General features: G+C 41.4%; 1 protein-coding gene across 1 annotated transcript; it reads left to right on the top strand.

The window, feature by feature from the left end:
• The first annotated feature begins 300 nt into the window (after positions 1–300).
• On the top strand, positions 301–17,887 carry LOC138981839 (carbonic anhydrase 3-like). Its single transcript, XM_070354938.1, has 8 exons — positions 301–437; positions 3,159–3,188; positions 3,890–4,081; positions 8,131–8,279; positions 13,649–13,741; positions 14,128–14,194; positions 15,554–15,711; positions 17,485–17,887. Exons 1-8 carry the CDS (start codon positions 359–361, stop codon positions 17,620–17,622), a joined length of 906 nt encoding a protein of 301 aa, XP_070211039.1. The 5' UTR covers positions 301–358; the 3' UTR covers positions 17,623–17,887.
• Positions 17,888–19,068: the final 1,181 nt, after the last annotated feature.

The following is a 19,068-nucleotide window of genomic DNA, read 5'->3' as shown; positions in this document are numbered from 1 at the left end:
GTGTGGGAGGGGGGGTGCGTGCGTGCGTCAGTGCGTGCGTGTGGGTGTGAGGGAGTGTGTGTACGCAATTCTGTGAGCAGTTTCGTTGGTTGTTGTGTTGGATTGTCGGTTATGTATTATGTATTGAATGTACTCAAGCCAAACAACATTCATGTGTACTGCACGTGGTTGTCATAAAAATATTCTGTCTCATGTCTTAATTATGTCGTATGCGCCTCCCCCCCCCCCCCCCCCCCCCCCTCCCCCCCTCTCGATAATTTTCCACTCTTCACCACCATGAATCGAATCGAGAGATATAAACGGCGCACAGGCTGCTGTACTCACTCACCTGCTCAGCTCGGCGTTGTTGACGTTCACCATGGAGGCTTGTAAGACAGGGTGCATGTCGGCTCTCTTGATGTCTTTGACCATATCTCTTCTCATCAGGACAAGTTACGGTACACACTTTTGTTTTCATTTCGATTTTTTTTTTAAATTTAAATTTTTTTTTAATTTTGCCCTTTTTCGACTTTAGAATTGTTCTCATGTTTCTGTTTTTGTCTCTGAGTTGATTTTGTTTTTGTATTTGCCTATTCTTCATTTTATTAATTTATTCACTAAAAACAAGAGTAAATGCGTACTCATTATAAGAGAAAGTAAACAACCAACGTTTAACATATCTCTTCTCATCAACTCAAGTTACGGTACAAACTTTTGTTTTCATTTCGACTTTAGAATTGTTTTCATGTTTCTGTATATATGTCTCAGAGTTTATTTTGTTTTTGTATTTGCCTATTCTTTATTTTATTAATGTATTCACTAAAAACAAGAATAAATGCATACTCATTATAAGAGAAAGTTAACAACCAACATTTAACATACTGATTTGCGATCAGGAAAATTGTTGTGTCGGCGAGTACCTTTTTTAATAGCGAAAACATGCCATTTTGTATGCATAGCCGAATGTTCAAATCAATCGTTTTTGAATTGATTGCGTTCAAATCTGACATTTTCTTATTCTAATACATGTACAGGAATTGTGACAAAGTTGACAGTCTGTGAACACAATAACTCGTAGACGAAAAGAACAAAAATAGAGAAAAAAAAAACCTCGATCTCAATGTGGACTGGGTGGCCGAGTGGTAACGCACTTGCGCTCGGAAGCGAGAGGTTGCGAGTTCGACCATGGGTCAGGGCGTTAGCAATTTTCTCCCCCCTTTCCTAACCTAGGTGGTGGGTTCAAGTGCTAGTCTTTCGGATGAGACGATAAACCGAGGTCCCTTCGTGTACACTACATTGGGGTGTGCACGTTAAAGATCCCACGATTGACAAAAGGGTCTTTCCTGGCAAAATTGTATAGGCATAGATAAAAAAAATGTCCACCAAAATACCCGTGTGACTTGGAATAATAGGCCGTGAAAAGTAGGATATGCGCCGAAATGGCTGCGATCTGCTGGCCGATGTGAATGCGTGATGTATTGTGTAAAAAAATTCCATCTCACACGGCATAAATAAATCCCTGCGCCTTGAATATGTGCGCGATATAAATTACATAAAATAAAAATAAAAAAATAAAAAAAATAAATCCCTGCGCTTAGAACTGTACCCACGGATATACGCGCGATATAAGCCTCATATTGATTATAATGTTTAGTTTGGGCAACTATCTTTCTTTCTTTCTTTCTTTCTTTATTTGGTGTTTAACGTCGTTTTCAACCATTCAAGGTTATATCGCGACGGGGAAAGGGGGTAGATGGGATAGGGGAAAGGGGGGAGATGGGATATAGCCACTTGTTAATTGTTTCTTATTCACAAAAGCACTAATCAAACAATTGCTCCAGGGGCTTGCAACGTAGTACAATATATGACCTTACTGGGAGAATGCAAGTTTCCAGTACAAAGGACTTAACATTTCTTACATACTGCTTGACTAAAATCTTTACAAACATTGACTATATTCTATACAAGAAACATTTAACAAGGGTAAAAGGAGAAACAGAACCGTTAGTCGCCTCTTACGACATGCTGGGTAGCATCGGGTAAATTCTTTCTCGTCCCAACCAATATGGGACTCCCCCTAACCCGCGGGGGGTAGGCAACTATCTAAGTTTCTCCTTGTGAGCTGCAGAGCTCGGCATATTAAAGAAACTATTTTTATAGACATTTTGCTCATTGACATGATTGCATTGTTTGATATTTATAAGAGGATGCTGACAGGTATCTGAGATTTTTGGCAGATTGGAACCGTGTCCCGGTGTAGTGCATTCAGATTACTCCTGCGTTCAGACTTCTCATTCGATATTTACCCGAGACTGAAATGTTGTTTCCTGGTGAAACTAAAGAAGTGCACTTATTTAACAAAGGAAATTGGTGTTGAAATTTAACAGTTTTCACCCCAAAATTCGATTTCTTCGAAAACGTGCATCAAGTGGTTACGTTCCTTGAACGAGAAGAGAAGGACTTTAGGATGAAGCCATTTTCAAAGTTTAAATAACAAATGGTTGGTTACACGAATTTGATCCTATGAATGTTAAGTACCCAAGCTCGATCATCCGTACTATGGAAGAGAGGGGGGCTTTTCAGTGTGGAGTTTATACTTCTTCTTCTTCTTCTTTGTTCATGGGCTAGAGACTCCCACGTTCACTCGTGTTTTTAGCACGAGTGGATTTTTACGTGTATGACTGTTTTTACCCCGCCATTCAGGCAGCATACGCCGATTTCGGGGGAGGCATGCTGGGTATTTTCGTGTTTCTATAACCCACCGAACTCTGACATGGATTACAGGGTCTTTTCCGTGCGCACTTGGTCTTGTGCTTGCGTGTACACACGAAGGGGGTTAAGTCACTTGCAGGTCTGCACATAAGTTGACCTGGGAGATCGAAAAAATCTCCACTCTTAACCCACCAGGCGGCAGCGACTGGGATTCGAACTCCCGACCTCTCGATTAGGAGGCCGACGTCTTACCACCACGCCACTGCGCCCGTCTGAGTTTATACAAGATCAACGAGTCCGCAGGGGAAAATTGAACGCAGGGTAAATCTGAACGCATTGCACCGGTAAAGAGAGCGTGCTCAACAAACTAACTTTTTATTCCGCCATTAGTTCAGCCTTGGAGGGAGCGTAAAACTTCACTTAAATGTTGGTATTGTAATTTCTTGTTCTTCGTTGTATTTGTTTAGGTTCTTCATGGACCTACAGAGGTGATCGTGGTAAGTTACAGATCTTCACTCACTCTCTCTCCCTCTCTCTCTCGGTGCACCCTCTCTCTCTCTCTCTCTCTCTCTCTCTCTCTCTCTCTCTCTCTCTCTCTCTGTCGCTCTCTCTCACTCTCGCTGTGTGTCTCTCTCTCTGTCTGTCTCCCTCTCTCTCACTCTCCCCCCCTCTCTCTCTGGCTGGATGTAAAAAAGCATATAATTATTCTTGCTTATCTATTACCCTCGATAATAAAGATTGTGTCTTGTCTTGTCTTCTCTCTCTCTCTCTCTCTCTCTCTCTCTCTCTCTCTCTCTCTCTCTCTCTCTCTCTCTCTCTCTCTCTCTCTCTCTCTCTCTCTCTCTCTCTCTCTCTCTTAAAATGTTGTAATTTTCAGATGTTAAGAGGTGTCGCCTCTTTGCTAAGTTCTTTTTCCACGCTATAAAACGTCAATAACTGCATGTTGAAACGCTGAAATGTTAGAGATAGTACCGTTGTAATTGTAAACGATTAGTATATACCATGTGAGGATAAATATGTAAGACGTGCATGTGTAAACTTCCCCTAACCCACATCCCCTCTTCCCTGGTTTGTGTATGGGCCAATGACCATACGTACAATAAACCATCCAAAAGTCAAAAGTCTCTCTTAAAATATTGTCATTCTTGATTTTGTAATGCCGGTAGCAACTAATCCCTTTTGCCATTCCTCCCTGCAGGTGTGAACCACTGGTCCGCGCTGTTCCCCGAGAGCTGCGCGGGCAGGTCCCAGTCTCCTGTCGACCTGACCCCCAGGAACCCCAGGAACCCCAGGAACATGAGGAAGAACAGACAGCTTGGTAACTTTATCTTCACAAACTTCAACGGTGTCAGTGACGTGGTACAGCAGCTGTCCAACACCGGACTCAGCGGTACGTCCCGTGCTGAAAGCAGAATAATGCAGCCCTGAAAGTGGCGAGTGAGAACAATTAACTTGCGAGTAAAAACGTAAATCTACTCGCCAAATGCGAGGAAAGGCACAACCTGCCAAGACTGTACGTTGGCTAGTGAAATATTTCCTTTGGCTAGTAACATTTCAGAGACATTAACCAAAGGCTAGTGAAGCATATATATGTGAGACTTTCAGGGCTGTAATGTATTTCTACAGATTGTCAAAGTGTATGGTAGCTCCGGGAAGATCATTCGAGAAAATGGCGTGATCAAATTAACGATGAGCTGCGCGATAATATGAGATTCTAAGGACTTTTAGAACAGCGTACGTATTGTATATTGAAAACAGGAATTTGGCTTGAATTGTTGTTGGGGCAAAAGGCCAACACACGTTGACATGGAAACATAAACAAGGGGAAACTAATAATCAACGGGGTTAATTTCAAAGACAAACCAGACTGCACTGATCACTTTTTCTTTATACTCTCTTATTTGTTATTCGTAATTTACTTAGTTTTCTTATGACTTTTCGTCTTTTTTTTAACCACCTGAGCAATTAGGAGAGTCTTCGTAATGAGCAATGCCGGATGCTGTTGACATTTTGAGGATCATTCGTCACCTCTTCTTCTGCATTGCACAATCTCGTTGTATCACATCATCTCGTTGTATCACATCATCTCGTTGTATCACATCATCTCGTTGTATCACATCATCTCGTTGTATCACATCATCTCGTTGTATCACATCATCTCGTTGTATCACATCATCTCGTTGTATCACATCATCTCGTTGTATCACATCATCTCGTTGTATCACATCATCTCGTTGTATTGTGTTATTCTTGATGTTGTTTAGTTCTCTCTATTCATGTTTGTTTTTGTTGCTTTTTCTGCAGCTTGTTATCTCAGGGGCGGATCCGGAGGGGGAGGGGGGAGGGAGAGGGGTTCAAGACCCCCCCCCCCCCCCTCCAGACTAATCTTCTTTTTACATTTAGTCAAGTTTTGACTAAATGTTTTAACGTAGAGGGGGGACTCGAGACGAGGGTCGTTGTGTATGTGTGTGTGTGTGTGTGTGTGTGTGTGTGTGTGTGTGTGTGTGTGTGTGTGTGTGTGTGTGTGTGTGTGTGTGTGTGTGTGTGTGTGTGTGTGTGTGTGTGTGTGTGTGTGTGTGTAGAGCGATTCAGAGAAAACTACTGGACCGATCTTCATGAAACTTGACATGAGAGTTCCTGGGTATGAAATCCCCAGATGTTTATTTTTTATTTTTTCGATACATGTCTTTTATGACGTCATATCCGGCTTTTTGTAAAAGTTGAGGCGGCACTGTCACACCTTTATTTTTCAATCAAATTGATTGAAATTTTGGCCAAGCAATCTTCGACGAAGGCCGGACTTCGGTATTGCATTTCAGCATGGAGGCTTAAAAATTAATTAATGACTTTGGTCATTAAAAATCTGAAAAACGATCTAAAATTACCATTATTTTATTCTTCATCATGTTCTGATTCCAAAAACATATAAATATGTTATATTCAGATTAAAAACAAGCTCTGAAAATTAAAAATATAAAAATTATGATTAAAATTAAATTTCCGAAATCGTTTTAAAAACAATTTCATCTTATTTCTTGTCGGTTCCTGATTCCAAAAACATATAGATATGATATGTGTGGATTAAAAACACGCTCAGAAAGTTAAAACGAAGAGAGGTACAGTAAAGCGTGCTATGCAGCACAGCGCAACCGCTACCGCGCTGAACAGGCTTGTCACTTTCACTGCGTTTTGTACTAGCGGCGGACTACGGTCATTGTGAAAAAATGCAGTGCGTTCAGTTTCATTCTGTGAGTTCCACAGCTTGACTAAATGTAGTAATTTCGCCTTACGCGACTTGTTTTTTTAACCAAATTGGTTGAAATTTTGGCCAAGTAATCTTCGACGAAGCCCGGACTTTGGTATTGCATTTCAGCTTGGAGGCTTAAAATTTAATTAATGAGTTTGCTAATTAAAGTTGTCATTAAAATCGTTTTTTTGCAAACAGATTTAAAATTGATTGCATCGTATTCTTCACCACATTCTGAATCTAAAAATATATACATATGTCATGTTTACTCTTAAAATGTGATCACAATTAACGAAAATAGATTAATTAGTCTTACGATTAAAATTTAGGAAATCGATCCAAAAATGATTTCATCTTATTCTTTATCATTTCCTGATTCCAAAAACATATAGATATGATAGGTTGTATTCAACTCAGAAAGTTAAGAAGAATACCGAAAAGCGCGCTTTCCTGCTTAGCACAATATGCTACCGTGCTAATCTGGCGTGTCAATATCACTACGTTTTGCACGTGGGAGGTGAGCAATTTCCTTCACGCGGGGATTGACGAAGCTGTACTGTCTTGGTGAAAAAATGCAGTGCGTTCAGTTTCATTCTGTGAGTTCCACAGCTTGACTAAATGTAGTAATTTCGCCTTACGCGACTTGTTTTTAATTGAGAGAAAAAAGTAAAAAATAAAATAAAGACAGAAATTTGAAGAAAGAAAAAAAACCCGTTGGCACAGATTGCATCAGATTGCTTCGTTTTACCTTTTTACATTTAGTCAAGTTTTGACTAAATTTGTTAACATAGAGGGGGAATCGAGACGAGGGTCGTGGTGTATGTGTGTGTGTGTGTGTGTGTGTGTGTGTGTTTAGAGGGCTTCAGAGAAAACTACTGGACCGATCTTCATGAAACTTTACATGAGAGTTCCTGAGTATAATATCCCCGGACGTTTTTTTCTTTTTTTGGATAGATGTCTGATTACGTCATATCCGGCTTTTTGTAAAAGTTGAGGCCGCACTGTCACGCTCTCATTTTTCGATCAAATGGATTGAACTTTTGGTCAAGCAATCTTCGACAAAGGCCGGACTTTGGTATTGCATTTCAGCATGAAGGCTTAGAAATTAATTAATGAGTTTGGTCATTAAATATCTGAAAATTGTAATTGAAATTATTTTTTTATAAAACGATCCAAAAATAATTTCATCTGAATCTTCATCATTTTCTGATTCTAAAAACCTATATGTATGTTATATTCGGATTAAAAACAAGCTCTGAAAATTAAAAATATGAACATTTTGATTAAAATTAAATTTCCGAAATCGATTTAAAAACAATTTTATCTGATGCCTTGTCGGTTCCTGATTCCAAAAACATATAGATATGATATATTTGAATTAATAAAAAGCTCAGAAAGTTAAAAAGAACAGAGATACAGAAAAGCGTGGTATCCTGCTCCGCGTAACCACTACCGCACTATTCTGGCTAGTCAATTTTACTGCCTTTGCCACGAGCGGTGAACTGACGATGCTACGAGTATGTCTTGGTGAAAAAAATGCAGTACGTTCAGTGTCATTCTGTGAGTACGACAGCTTGACTAAATGTTGTATTTTCGCCTTACGCAACTTGCAAGCCCCCGGACCCCCCTGGATCGCGTCGTTGATCTGTACCTAACAGAAACTTGGAAAACCACCCTTGTAATGTGATCCGCCCTTGTTATGTTACCCTCAAAACCTTATCGTCACGCTTATAAGAAAAATACCTATCTCAGTGTTAGGCATTTCGGTAGTGAAACTACAGGGGAAGCTACTGGATCGGAAGGGTGTCTGTCATGTGTTAGAGAGTACAAACGCTCAGACCATCGGAAACCATTGCCACGGTAACGTAAGCAAAACTGCCGATCTCGTTTCTTGAGTTAGGCACCTTTTCTTAATGATACAGGAAGACTTGTTTTAAGAATGTGTAGGTATGTAAAAGCTCTTTGTGGGTTGTTATGCAGTTTTGCTGATTGAAAATGTTGCTGTCAGCTCTTTATCTCGCGTTTATCCAGCTGTCACCGCTCGAGATAGGCAGTTAGCAAATTATAACTAATATGAGATAGACAGATTGTTCAAAAAGCAAAGAAGCTTTGTTGCGTTTTTCTCAAAACATCAAAAAATGACATAGGTAATTATCTTATGAGCGTGACGTTATTGTACGTCATTATTTCAGTTGTGATGAGCTACCAGTCAGGTGACCTGAGAGTGAGTGGGGGCGGGCTGTGCAGCGAGTTCAAGGTGCTGCAGTTGCACTTCCACTGGGGCAGCCTCGACACGCAGGGCTCTGAACACACCATCTGCGGTGAATCCTACCCCATGGAGGTAGGCAGTAGATCTAACACAGCCATGTGTACAGTCCTTCTACTGTAGATCTTACACCTTCCATGTGTGGAGCAAATCCTATCATCGTAGATCTAACTCTTCAATATGTAGAGTAAATCACCTTTCTTTTTTTTTTTTTTGACCTCAGTTGCATGCAAGGCTGCTTCAACACATCTTATTTGCCTCTTTCGTCTTTTTTTTTTTTTTTTTTTTTTTCTTTCTTTCTTTCTTTTTGGGCGGTGAGCATATCCTTCTTCATTGGTCTTTTTTTTTTAATGAAATTTTAATTTTGTTTTCTTTTACATTACAGGTTACATTTCCATTAAATTACTTTTTAATTCAACAACAATTTAACTAATGTTTGCGTGTATGTGCGTGTGTGTGTGTGTGTGTGTGTGTGTGTGTGCGCGTGTGTGTGTGTGTGTGTGTTGTTGTTGTTGTTCCCATAATTCTGTTATATAATACATTTTCAGCGGGACAATACATAACAAGTTAATTAATCCAACGCTCGATAGACAAAGGCGAGAATATTTACAAATTACCAATTACAGTACTAGTTTTCAGCACAGCATCATACAGCGCATATATAAATAACTTTACATTAACAGCACAATACTACTAGTTATCTATATTCTTATACACAGTTCAATTTTACTAGAAATTTCGAAGTCGAGCTTGGTTCTGAAATAAGATCTTCATGTTAGTTTTTGGACTTCCGTACTTAAACTGGCTTATGCACATTTTCGATATCAATATAAGGTGATTAATTATGAAGGTTTTCTCTCTGGGGATATCACGTGTGAAATACCCAAAAAGAGCCTCTTCGCAGCTTAACTTTATATTTTTGCCTGTACATTTAAATATGTACCCTTGACATTCCTGCCATATGGGTTGCACTGCTCTACACTGCAAAAAAAAGTGCTCGATGAAGTCGGTTTCGTTACAATACTGACAGAGATTTGTTTGACGAATTCCCATCTTATGTAGCAAAATATTGGTGGGATATATATTGTGTAAAATTTTCCAATGCAATAGACGAAGACGGGTTTCTGTCGAGCATTCGTTAGCTAATTTCCAGTGTTTATCTTCTAATGTAATATTTAATTTGTTCGACCAAAATCCAGCTGAGCTTGGCTCCTTTATCTCATAATTTAACATCTTTAGGCGAATTTGGCGTGGAGATAATTGTATAAATGGCATATGATCAGACCGGGCCTGACCCGTATCACGCAATAATAGAGCTTTAATGGCAGTCTGTATTGCATTATATTCAAATAGGCGAGACTGTTTATATCCAGTTCGTTCACATATTTCCTCAAAAGAGTACATGTCGTTATCGTTTAAAACATCTTTAACAACGCATATTTTAGCCTTTATCCAGTCATTCATGTATAGCGTTTGCTTCCTGTACCTTATATTTGTATTATTCCATAAGGTTTGATTGCGTACACTTATCTGCTGTTCATTACTGCTTATTTCTTTGATCTTGTGTTTATTGTTTAGCCAGGTGATAAAAGCTTGTTTCCAGAAATATTGCTTTATGGCACCTAGTCCTTTAAAATTTTCTGCACTCACATTTGAGCGCAGACAGCATAAGCGTTCGCCCAGATTTAAAAAGGATGCTAATGGAATCTGTTGCCACTTTGCGTTACTTCCGTCCAGTAAATCACCTTTCTTGTGTAGAGCAAAATATTCCATCATCGTAGATCTAACCCCTCAAATAAGTAAATTCCCTTCCATGTGTAGAGCAAAAAATTCAATCATCGTAGATCTAACCCCTCAATATGTAGAGTAAATCCCCTTCCATGTGTAGAGCAATAGCTCAGTTGGTAGCGCGCTGGATTTGTATCCAGTTGGCCGCTGTCAGCGTGAGTTCGTCCCCACGTTCGGCGAGAGATTTATTTCTCAGGGTCAACTTTGTGTGCAGACTCTCCTCGGTGTCCGAACACCCCCGTGTGTACACGCAAGCACAAGACCAAGTGCGCACGAAAAAGATCCTGTAATCCATGTCAGAGTTCGGTGGGTTATAGAAACACGAAAATACCCAGCATGCTTCCTCCGAAAACGGCGTATGGCTGCCTAAATGGCGGGGTAAAAAACGGTCATACACGTAAAATTCCACTCGTGCAAAAAACACGAGTGTACGTGGGAGTTTCAGCCCACGAACGCAGAAGAAGAAGAAGATGTAGAGCAAAAAATCGCATCATCGTAGATCTAACCCCTCAATATGTAGAGTAAATCCCCTTCCATGTGTATAGCAAAAAATCCCATCATCGTAGATCTAACGCCTCAATATGTAGATCTTACACCTTCCATGTGTACAGCAAAAAATCCCATCATCGTAGATCTAACCCCTCAATACGCAGAGTAAATCCCCTTCCATGTGAAGAGCAAAAATATCCCATCATCGTAGATCTAACGCCTCAATATGTAGAGTAAATCCCCTTCTATGTGTAGAGCAAAAAATCCCATCATCGTAGATCTAACGCCTCAATATGTAGATCTTACACCTTCCATGTGTAGAGCAAAAAATCCCATCATCGTAGATCTAAAACACCTCAATATGTAGAGTAAATCCCCTTCCATGTGATAGATCTGAATGTAAATAGTCTGAAATGTAGAACTTGCCATGTGAAGTGAAAAAGAAAATAACTGCAACGGTCTCGAATAACAGCTAGCATCTGCTTAACGGACATTAAAACCCAAAAACCAAAAACCAACCAACCATGTGTAGAGCAAAAAATCCCATCATCGTAGATCTAACGCCTCAATGTGTAGATCTAACACCTTCAATGCGTAGAGCAAAAAATCCCAACATCGTAGATCTAACCCCTCAAAATGAAGAGTGAATCTAATACATCGTCTGCTGTATATCTAACCCTGTCATACGTGGAATATTTCTCATAAAGAGTGGTATACTGTAGATCTAACCCGTGTAACTTTGGAGTAAATCTCGTCGGTCGAATTCTTTATCTTGGGAGTAAATCTCATTAGCGGTATACCGCAGATGCAACCTAATCCCTCCCCCCCCCCCCCCTCCAGTTGCCAAACGACGCTATCCCTCTGTTCCACCCACTATTTTGACTGAACAACAGGCAACTTGTTAAAACAAAAATGCTTCAACGCATCATTATATCAATGTCACGACCATGTATCAGTAAATGACAAGACCAACATTATCTAGATATTAAACATTAATATTCTAACTTGTCTTTTCAAGTCCTTTCATCTGTCCCGGAGAATTAACCTTCACCGGGCGTCATGGGTCGTGTACGCCCGAGAGCCCCACAAAATCGACTTTATCTCTGAAGCTATTTCCATTTTCTGACAGATACCGGCCCCAGTCTTCCCCTGTGACGTGCCCCAGGCATTAAAACGTTTCTCAAACCTCTATTTTCATGTATTTTTTTTTTAGCTAGTTTTACGTGAAAGTAGTTGGAGGTTTTTGCATTTTAGTCAAGTAACGCAGGTTTGTTCTTTCCGCTTTATTACAGTTAAACACATAGATTTCAGATGCTACTACGGTCACTCTGATCATGAGCTCTTTGAAGATGTTATTGACCACGTTGTTAATGCCCATCGCGACAACGTACTTACAATACGGGTTCTGACACTAAATTCACAGACTGGGAAAAGATCATACGTACGGACAGATTTTAAAGTGGTTCCATCAATTCTTCAAAAGCATGTTAAAACTTTTATTGCGAAAGAAACCGCAAAGAAAATAAATATTACAGCATTTTCAAAAAACAAAACAAAAAACAACAACCCTTGTCTTTTCAAGTCCTTTTATCTGTCCCGAAGAATTGACCTTCACCGGGCGTCATGGGTCGTGTACGCCCCAGAGCCCCACAAAATCGACTTTATCTCTGAAGCTATTTGGAATTTTTAATTGAGACTTCATGTAATCTCCAACCACCATACGACCTTCCTGTTGCCCAACTTTTGAAAGATTATCTTTGTAAACCAACAAATAAACGATGACGTTTTTTGAACTACACAGTCTGGATGATGTGGGTCGTGGACGACCCAAATGGAATGACGTAAGGAATTTTACGCTGTTTATCCTTATTCCGGACGGCGTGGGTCGACCATACTCTGCAAAGAAGAGACAACGCGTTTATTCCTATTCGGATTGTCACACACACACACACAGCACACACACACACACACGCGCGCGCGTGCGCGGCTGCTCAAATATACCGGAAAGTGATCTTTGGGACAAAACTTAAAAACTATGGTGTTCCTCTGTAAAACAACGATAGAGATTTCTTTCGTCCTGTGTGAATTCATAAACACTGCAATGGATTTTAAACACTGCAATGAATTTTAATCTTTTTTGTGGGGAATTAAAGTGTACAACAAAATAATGAACTGTAGCAGACGACAAAACTGCCGACTCTGACTGAACCGTGTACTTCATCCGCCGCGCCGGTCCGCCGATCCTGGGCCAATCTCTCCAGTTGTCTCCAGGTGTAGCCGATGTGTTTCACCTCTGCCTCCAAGTCACGACGCCAGGTGTTTCTCGGCCGGCCTCGTCTCCTCTTGCCCTGCGGGTTCCATGTGAGGGCCTGTCGCGTGATGCTGGTTGTCGTCTTGCGGAGTGTGTGGCCAATCCACCGGAAGCGTCTTTGCAGAATGTCCTGTTCTACGGATAACTGTTTTGTTCGCTGCCAAAGGTCTTTGTTGCTGATGATGTCAGGCCAGCGAATTCGGAGGATTCTTCTGAGGCAGGTGTTAATGAAGGTCTGGATTTTTCTTGTGATGACAACTGTAGTTCTCCAGGTTTCGGCTCCATACAGCAAGACTGACTTCACCGTGGTGTTGAAAATCCTGAGCTTGGTGTTGATGCTCAGGTCTGCTGATGCCCATACGTTCTTCAGTTCAAGATTCACTCCAACAGATTTTTTCTTCTTCGAGAGATACTCACCTTTTCCAAAGAAGAGACAGTGGGATCTAGAGTCATAAAGGGCTTCCTCGCATCAAAGTCGCTTCTTCAGGCTTTAATTTGGTCGGAGTTTCCTTCTCGGATGTCATCTTTAAGCTAGTTTCAATTCTGTTCGGATCAGTGTACTCGCGACGACAGTCTTTGTGAACATAATCTCCAACATCTGCATGCATGTTTTCTTCACCCCTTCCGGTATGGAAGGCGATTTGAGTCAACTATGCGGCGCAGCTCATTTCAAGCGAAGATTTAACGTTCTTCCGACACATGTACAACGGCGGATTTGTTTGCTCTGATAACTTTATTACTACCTTGTAATTCTAAAACCGTGAAGTTTTAATTTGATTGTATTTGTTTAACCTTTAATTTCAAAATTCTCAGACTGTCCTATTCTGTTATTGTCTAAATCTGTCCTCTTGTGCAGATGCATGTGGTCACCTTCAACCTGAAGTATGACAACCTCACCAACGCCCTGAACTACGCGGACGGTCTAGCTGTTCTGGGCGTGTTCTTCAAGGTATTCACTGCTAGTGTGTGTGTGTGTGTGTGTGTGTGTGTGTGTGTGTGTGTCTGCGTGTGTGTGTGTGTGTGTGTCTGTGTGTGTATGTGTGTGTGTGTGTGTGTGTGTGTGTGTGTGTGTGTGTGTGTGTGTGTGTGTGTGTGTGTGTATGTGTGTGTGTGTGTGCGTACGTACGTGTGTACGTGTGTGTTTGTGTGTGTGTGTGTGTGTCTGTCTGTGTGTCTGTCTGTGTGTCTGTCTGTCTGCCTGTGTGCGCGTCGGGTGGGTGGGGGGAGGGGTATCGGAGGGGAGGGGTGCAAGTGAACTAGCTGCTGCTCGGTGATGCATGTGTTTTTGTCTGTGTTGTGTGTGGAGTTGTGGGAAATGACCGTATCTGTTGACAGGTGGGAAACTCCTGGAACTCCAACTTTGACACCATCACGAATGCGCTGCCGTCTATCATGACACCAGGTTAACAATCATTTTCTCACGTCTGTGGCTAGATTCGCACCATGCAAAGTGAAGGTTTGAATACACTTGCATTAGTCGGAGGTCTGTTTTTGAAATTAAGCCTTTTGTTTGTATGCATGTACATTAAATCAAAGTTGTAAAAAGATACCTCAATTGTTAGAATGATTTGAAATATCTTTGTTATTTCGTTGTCAATGTCTTCTTGACTTCCATATTGCATTCTACGCGTACCTCATTGCAAGGGAGGTTTTCAACTAAAGCCGCAAGGCAACACGTAAACTGGCATTCTAGCTCAGCCCGAAGTGCTGACCTGCTAAGTCTGAGCTATAAATCGTATACGTATCCTTCATGCCTGAGAGAGACCACCCATGTCATGACTAAACCATACCCGGCCGGGTCATACCTAAGACTTTAAAATTGGCAATCTAGTGGCTGCTCCGCCTGGCGTCTGGCATTATGGGGTTAGTGCTAGGACTGGTTGGTCCGGTGTCAGAATAATGTGACTGGGTGAGACATGAAGCCTGTGCTGCGACTTCTGTCTTGTGTGTGGCGCACGTTATATGTCAAAGCAGCACCGCCCTGATATGGCCCTTCGTGGTCGGCTGGGCGTTAAGCAAACAAACAAACAAACAAACTAAACCATATACTCACAGGGGTGTATATCATGTAAATGAGGTCGTGTCAAACTGCAGTCTTGCAAAGTCACCGAGACAAACGTCATCCTCGCAACACAAACATTGCGTTTGCTTTTTCCTCTGAAAGAATTTTGAGAACTTGCACATGACACTATAATTTCTATAGTGACGTCTTTTTGCTTTGATCTCAAAGATTTAATGCGACCGTCTTTGGAAGTGAGCGAGGCTCTTCAAGAAGACGCGTCTTTAATATGATGCAGCAGGCACACAATTACATAATTTAATTTTAGGGTCAACAGAATACTACATGGCTTGCTGTGTGGTACCAGATTTACACTCGTTGCGTTTTCAAATCTCAAAAAGCTCGCTTTTGCTCGCATTTCAATATTTAAAAACACAAACTTGTGTAAATCCGGTACCTCACAGCAAGACATTAAGTGGTTTTTATTTACCGTCAGGCAGTAGGTATAATACAGTGTTCTAGATGTGAGCGAACGTGTAGCAAAGACCTGTACGGGTACGTGTAGATATTACGTCATCCGTGACTCACTTTTTTCTCCAATGTTCCAAATCATACGTTGTTTTGGTCCCACCAAGACGTGTAGATCTTGGCAAACGCGTGACGTACAATCTAGATTTGATGACGCTACCGTACACGTTCCCGTACTCGTGCTGAAAAGTTCCACATCTAGATCTGTCTATTCATTTTGTTTTTGACACACAGGCAGCAGCATCCAGTTGGACCCAATACCGTTGGACCAGTTGCTGCCCTCAAACACCAAGCACTACTACCGCTACCAGGGCAGCCTGACCACTCCGCCCTGCACTGAGGCCGTCATCTGGACCGTCTTCAGGGACCCTGTCACAATCTCTTACGACCAGGTCATTCACCTAGGGATCTTTATACTTATGACAGGCGCAGTGGCCTGGTGGATAAGACATCGGCCTCCTAATCGGAAGGTCGTGAGTTCAAATCCCGGCCGCGGTCGCCTAATGGGTTAAGGGTGGAGATTGTTCCGATTTCCCAGGTCAACTAATGTGCAGACGTGCTAGTGGCTTCGTGTGTTCACGCAAGCACAAGACCAAGTGCGCACGGAAAAGATCCTGTAATCCATGTCAGAGTTCGGTGGGTTGTAGAAACACGAAAATACCATGCATGCTTCCCCCGAAAGCGGCGTATGGCTGCCTAAATGGCGGGGTAAAGACGGTCATACACGTAAAAGCTGTGGGAGTTTCAGCCCATGAACGAAACAAACAAACAACCTAGTTTGCATTATTTTTATGGAGGGGAGTGTTTAAAGATGGGGGTGGGTGCAGGGAAGGGGAGGAGGTGGGTGGTTGTTGGGTGATAAATATTTGTGGTTGAATGAAGGTTTCAGATTGTGCGTGCGAGTGTTTGTGAAGGGGGTAAAGGGGGGGGGGGGGGCGTCTTGGGTTGGCATATGGGGATAAAGGAGGAAGTGGATGGCTGTGGTAGGATGAGGGTTTCAGAGAGAGTGTGTGGGGACAGAAGGGGCTTGGATGGTACCGGATGACGGGTTGTGGTTGAGGTTGAGGGAGAAGGAGGTGTGAGATTGTGTGTGTATGTGTGTTGAGTGTGCTTAGATTGTGGAAATAAACTCACCAGATTTCATTTAATAAAAATGACCATCGTGTGTCTGCATGTGTGTCCGTCAATCCGTCTGTCTCTCCCGTCCGTCTGTCGGACTCTCTGACAGACGGTAGGGGAAGGGCTCCTAATATGGACCACTTTTTGTTTCATGCTAATAACTAGCTTGTTTTCTTGTGAAGAAGTTTCATTTTGTGTTTGGTAGTCCTTCTCTCTTAGGTGAACCGTTAGGCCTAATTAGAGTGAAATAGCTTTGATAGACATTCAGCAAAAATTAAATACAGAAAAAAATCACAAATGGTCCATATTAGGCGCCCAGTGAAGCGGCCTTCACGAATCACTGTCAAAAGCCCCCTATACTTCAAAATAACATGATACAACTTGGTGTGCATGTCAGACTAATTCAAATATGCTTTAGATTTATCTGTTTCGGGTTGATGAGAGCATTATTTGAAGCACACGAGGAAACTAAAGAAGCATATCAAAAACAGAGTGAAAATAAGTTAAATTATCAACTTCCACAAAAAGAAGACAATTTGATATATTTTTTGAAAGCTAGTTATAGGTTATTTTCAGCAAGCTTCTTAATGAATTAATGAAAATAGCCTTCAGCTTTTATTTTCTTCGATTTGCTGAAGGTGGTCCATATTAGCGGACTCACACATACTTTGAGATTTTGCTATTTATTTTTGTTTGCAGTAGAAACTCGGGGTCAAAACTGCTAAAATGTAACAAATACGGTCTTAGCTGTCATATATGGCAATTTTTGTGTGATAAAAGCTTTGGCTGTGGACAGAAACGAGTCCGTTTTAGGCGTCAAATTTAGAGTGAACGCTGCCAAAAGTGAAAAAAAGAGAAAAAGCCTAACGGTTTTGAGGTTTGTGTTTCTGCAACTGTTTTGACATGTGCAAGTTATCCAGAGAGGGTGAATACAGCGAATGAAATTGTTTTTAGCGCTCTAGCGCCGTTAGTTTGTCAGATCAAGAGGTGGTCCATATTAAGAGCCGGTCCATATTAGGAGCCCTTCCCCTATGTCTTGTCTGCAGATGGAAGCATTCCGTGCCCTGCAGTCATCGGAGCGAGACGAGAAAAGCAATGGACCATTACCCCTGGTTGACAACTACCGTCCCCCCCAACCGCTCAACGGGAGAAAGATCAAGATCAGCTTTAAAGGGAGACAATAAACAATCTGTGGACAAAGAACCTTCTGCTCCAAATGCACTCAAATTCTCTTCACCACATATAGCCATTAAACGTTAATAATAAAATAATAAAAATTCTTTTGTAGCGCTGTTAACCGCCAAATAACAGTCTCATGGCGTTGCTTATAGTTTAAAAGCGACACTCGTGTTTATGTCTTCACGAATGTTCCTGATATTGCAGAGAGAATAATATATACATTCTGCTGACATGGATCTTTGCTTTGTCATAATAAAAAGAGTGACTTGCTGTTTTGTGTGTCTGTGTGATATATAATAATTATTTTACTGTATTTAAAATGTGGCACTCGTTTTATATCATCACTTATGTCTTGTATTCTCGGATGTTTTTGAAGCTAGAGCTTTGATAATTTGCACACTTCCAGGGTTCAATGAATAGAGAAACCACATGGCTTGCTGTGTCAAACAGATTTATACGAGTTGCTTTTTTAAATACTGAACTGCGAGGTTTTCAATATTTAAAAAAGCAACGAGTGTAAATCTGGTACGACACAGCAAGCTACGTATAGTATTATGTTTACCTACATACTGTACTTATACGTGTATTTAACTCAAAACGTCCCGCAGTCGAGGCGTCCAACTGAATTGAAGACGCTTCTTTTGGAACCACGATCTCTTCCGAAAGCCTCGTTCGTGCAATCTTTGACGTCAAAGCAAAGAAACGTAACTCTAGAAAGTATAGCGTGACGTGTAATTAAAAAAAAAAAGATTATATGGGGAAACAGGAGGCGTAAAAGTGTTTCGTTTGTTTCGGTGATTTTGGCCGTATTAGCAGTGGAAAGCAGATCCCTGCCAGACTAGTTTGAGACGACCTCAATTACTTGATATACACACGTATGGTGTGAACGATATTGTTATGTCATGAGTGTTCTCTCTATGTAGGATAATCTCCAGACTTGACGTAAGTTTGATTGACCCTCGTTAAGTTTTGGGGTCACAGGGGGTCAAGTTCGATTCATAACATATAGGTTACACACTCCGAGTTCTGATTATCTTGCATATTTTCCCGAGGGTCGATTTTCATGTATTACCGAGCCTGTGGCGAGGTAATACATGAAAATCGACCCGAGGGAAAATATGCAAGATATTCAGGACGAGGTGTGCAAGCTATTTATCCCATTACTCCGACGTTTTCATTAAAAACACTTACACGTGGATCACTTACATATTCAGTCGTCGGGTTTAGGTGAGCCAAAGCTTCAATACTTCGCCTGTTGTAGACGTTTAAGCAATAAAGCTTGGAAGTTGTATGTCGGTACTGAGAGTCGGCGCGGTACATCGCTTTCTACTTTGTCCCGGTGTAGGATCCGGTCCGGTCCCCCCTCTGAAGTAGTCCCCCGGGGGACCAATTCGTGGCAAAAACTGCTCTATAATGGTCCCCCCTTAGACATCCAGCCTCGTTTTTCTTGT

This window comes from Littorina saxatilis, linkage group LG12 (assembly GCF_037325665.1).
Source record: "Littorina saxatilis isolate snail1 linkage group LG12, US_GU_Lsax_2.0, whole genome shotgun sequence".
NCBI classification, from domain to species: Eukaryota; Metazoa; Mollusca; class Gastropoda; order Littorinimorpha; family Littorinidae; genus Littorina; species Littorina saxatilis.
This window is presented reverse-complemented; position numbering and strand designations above follow the sequence as displayed.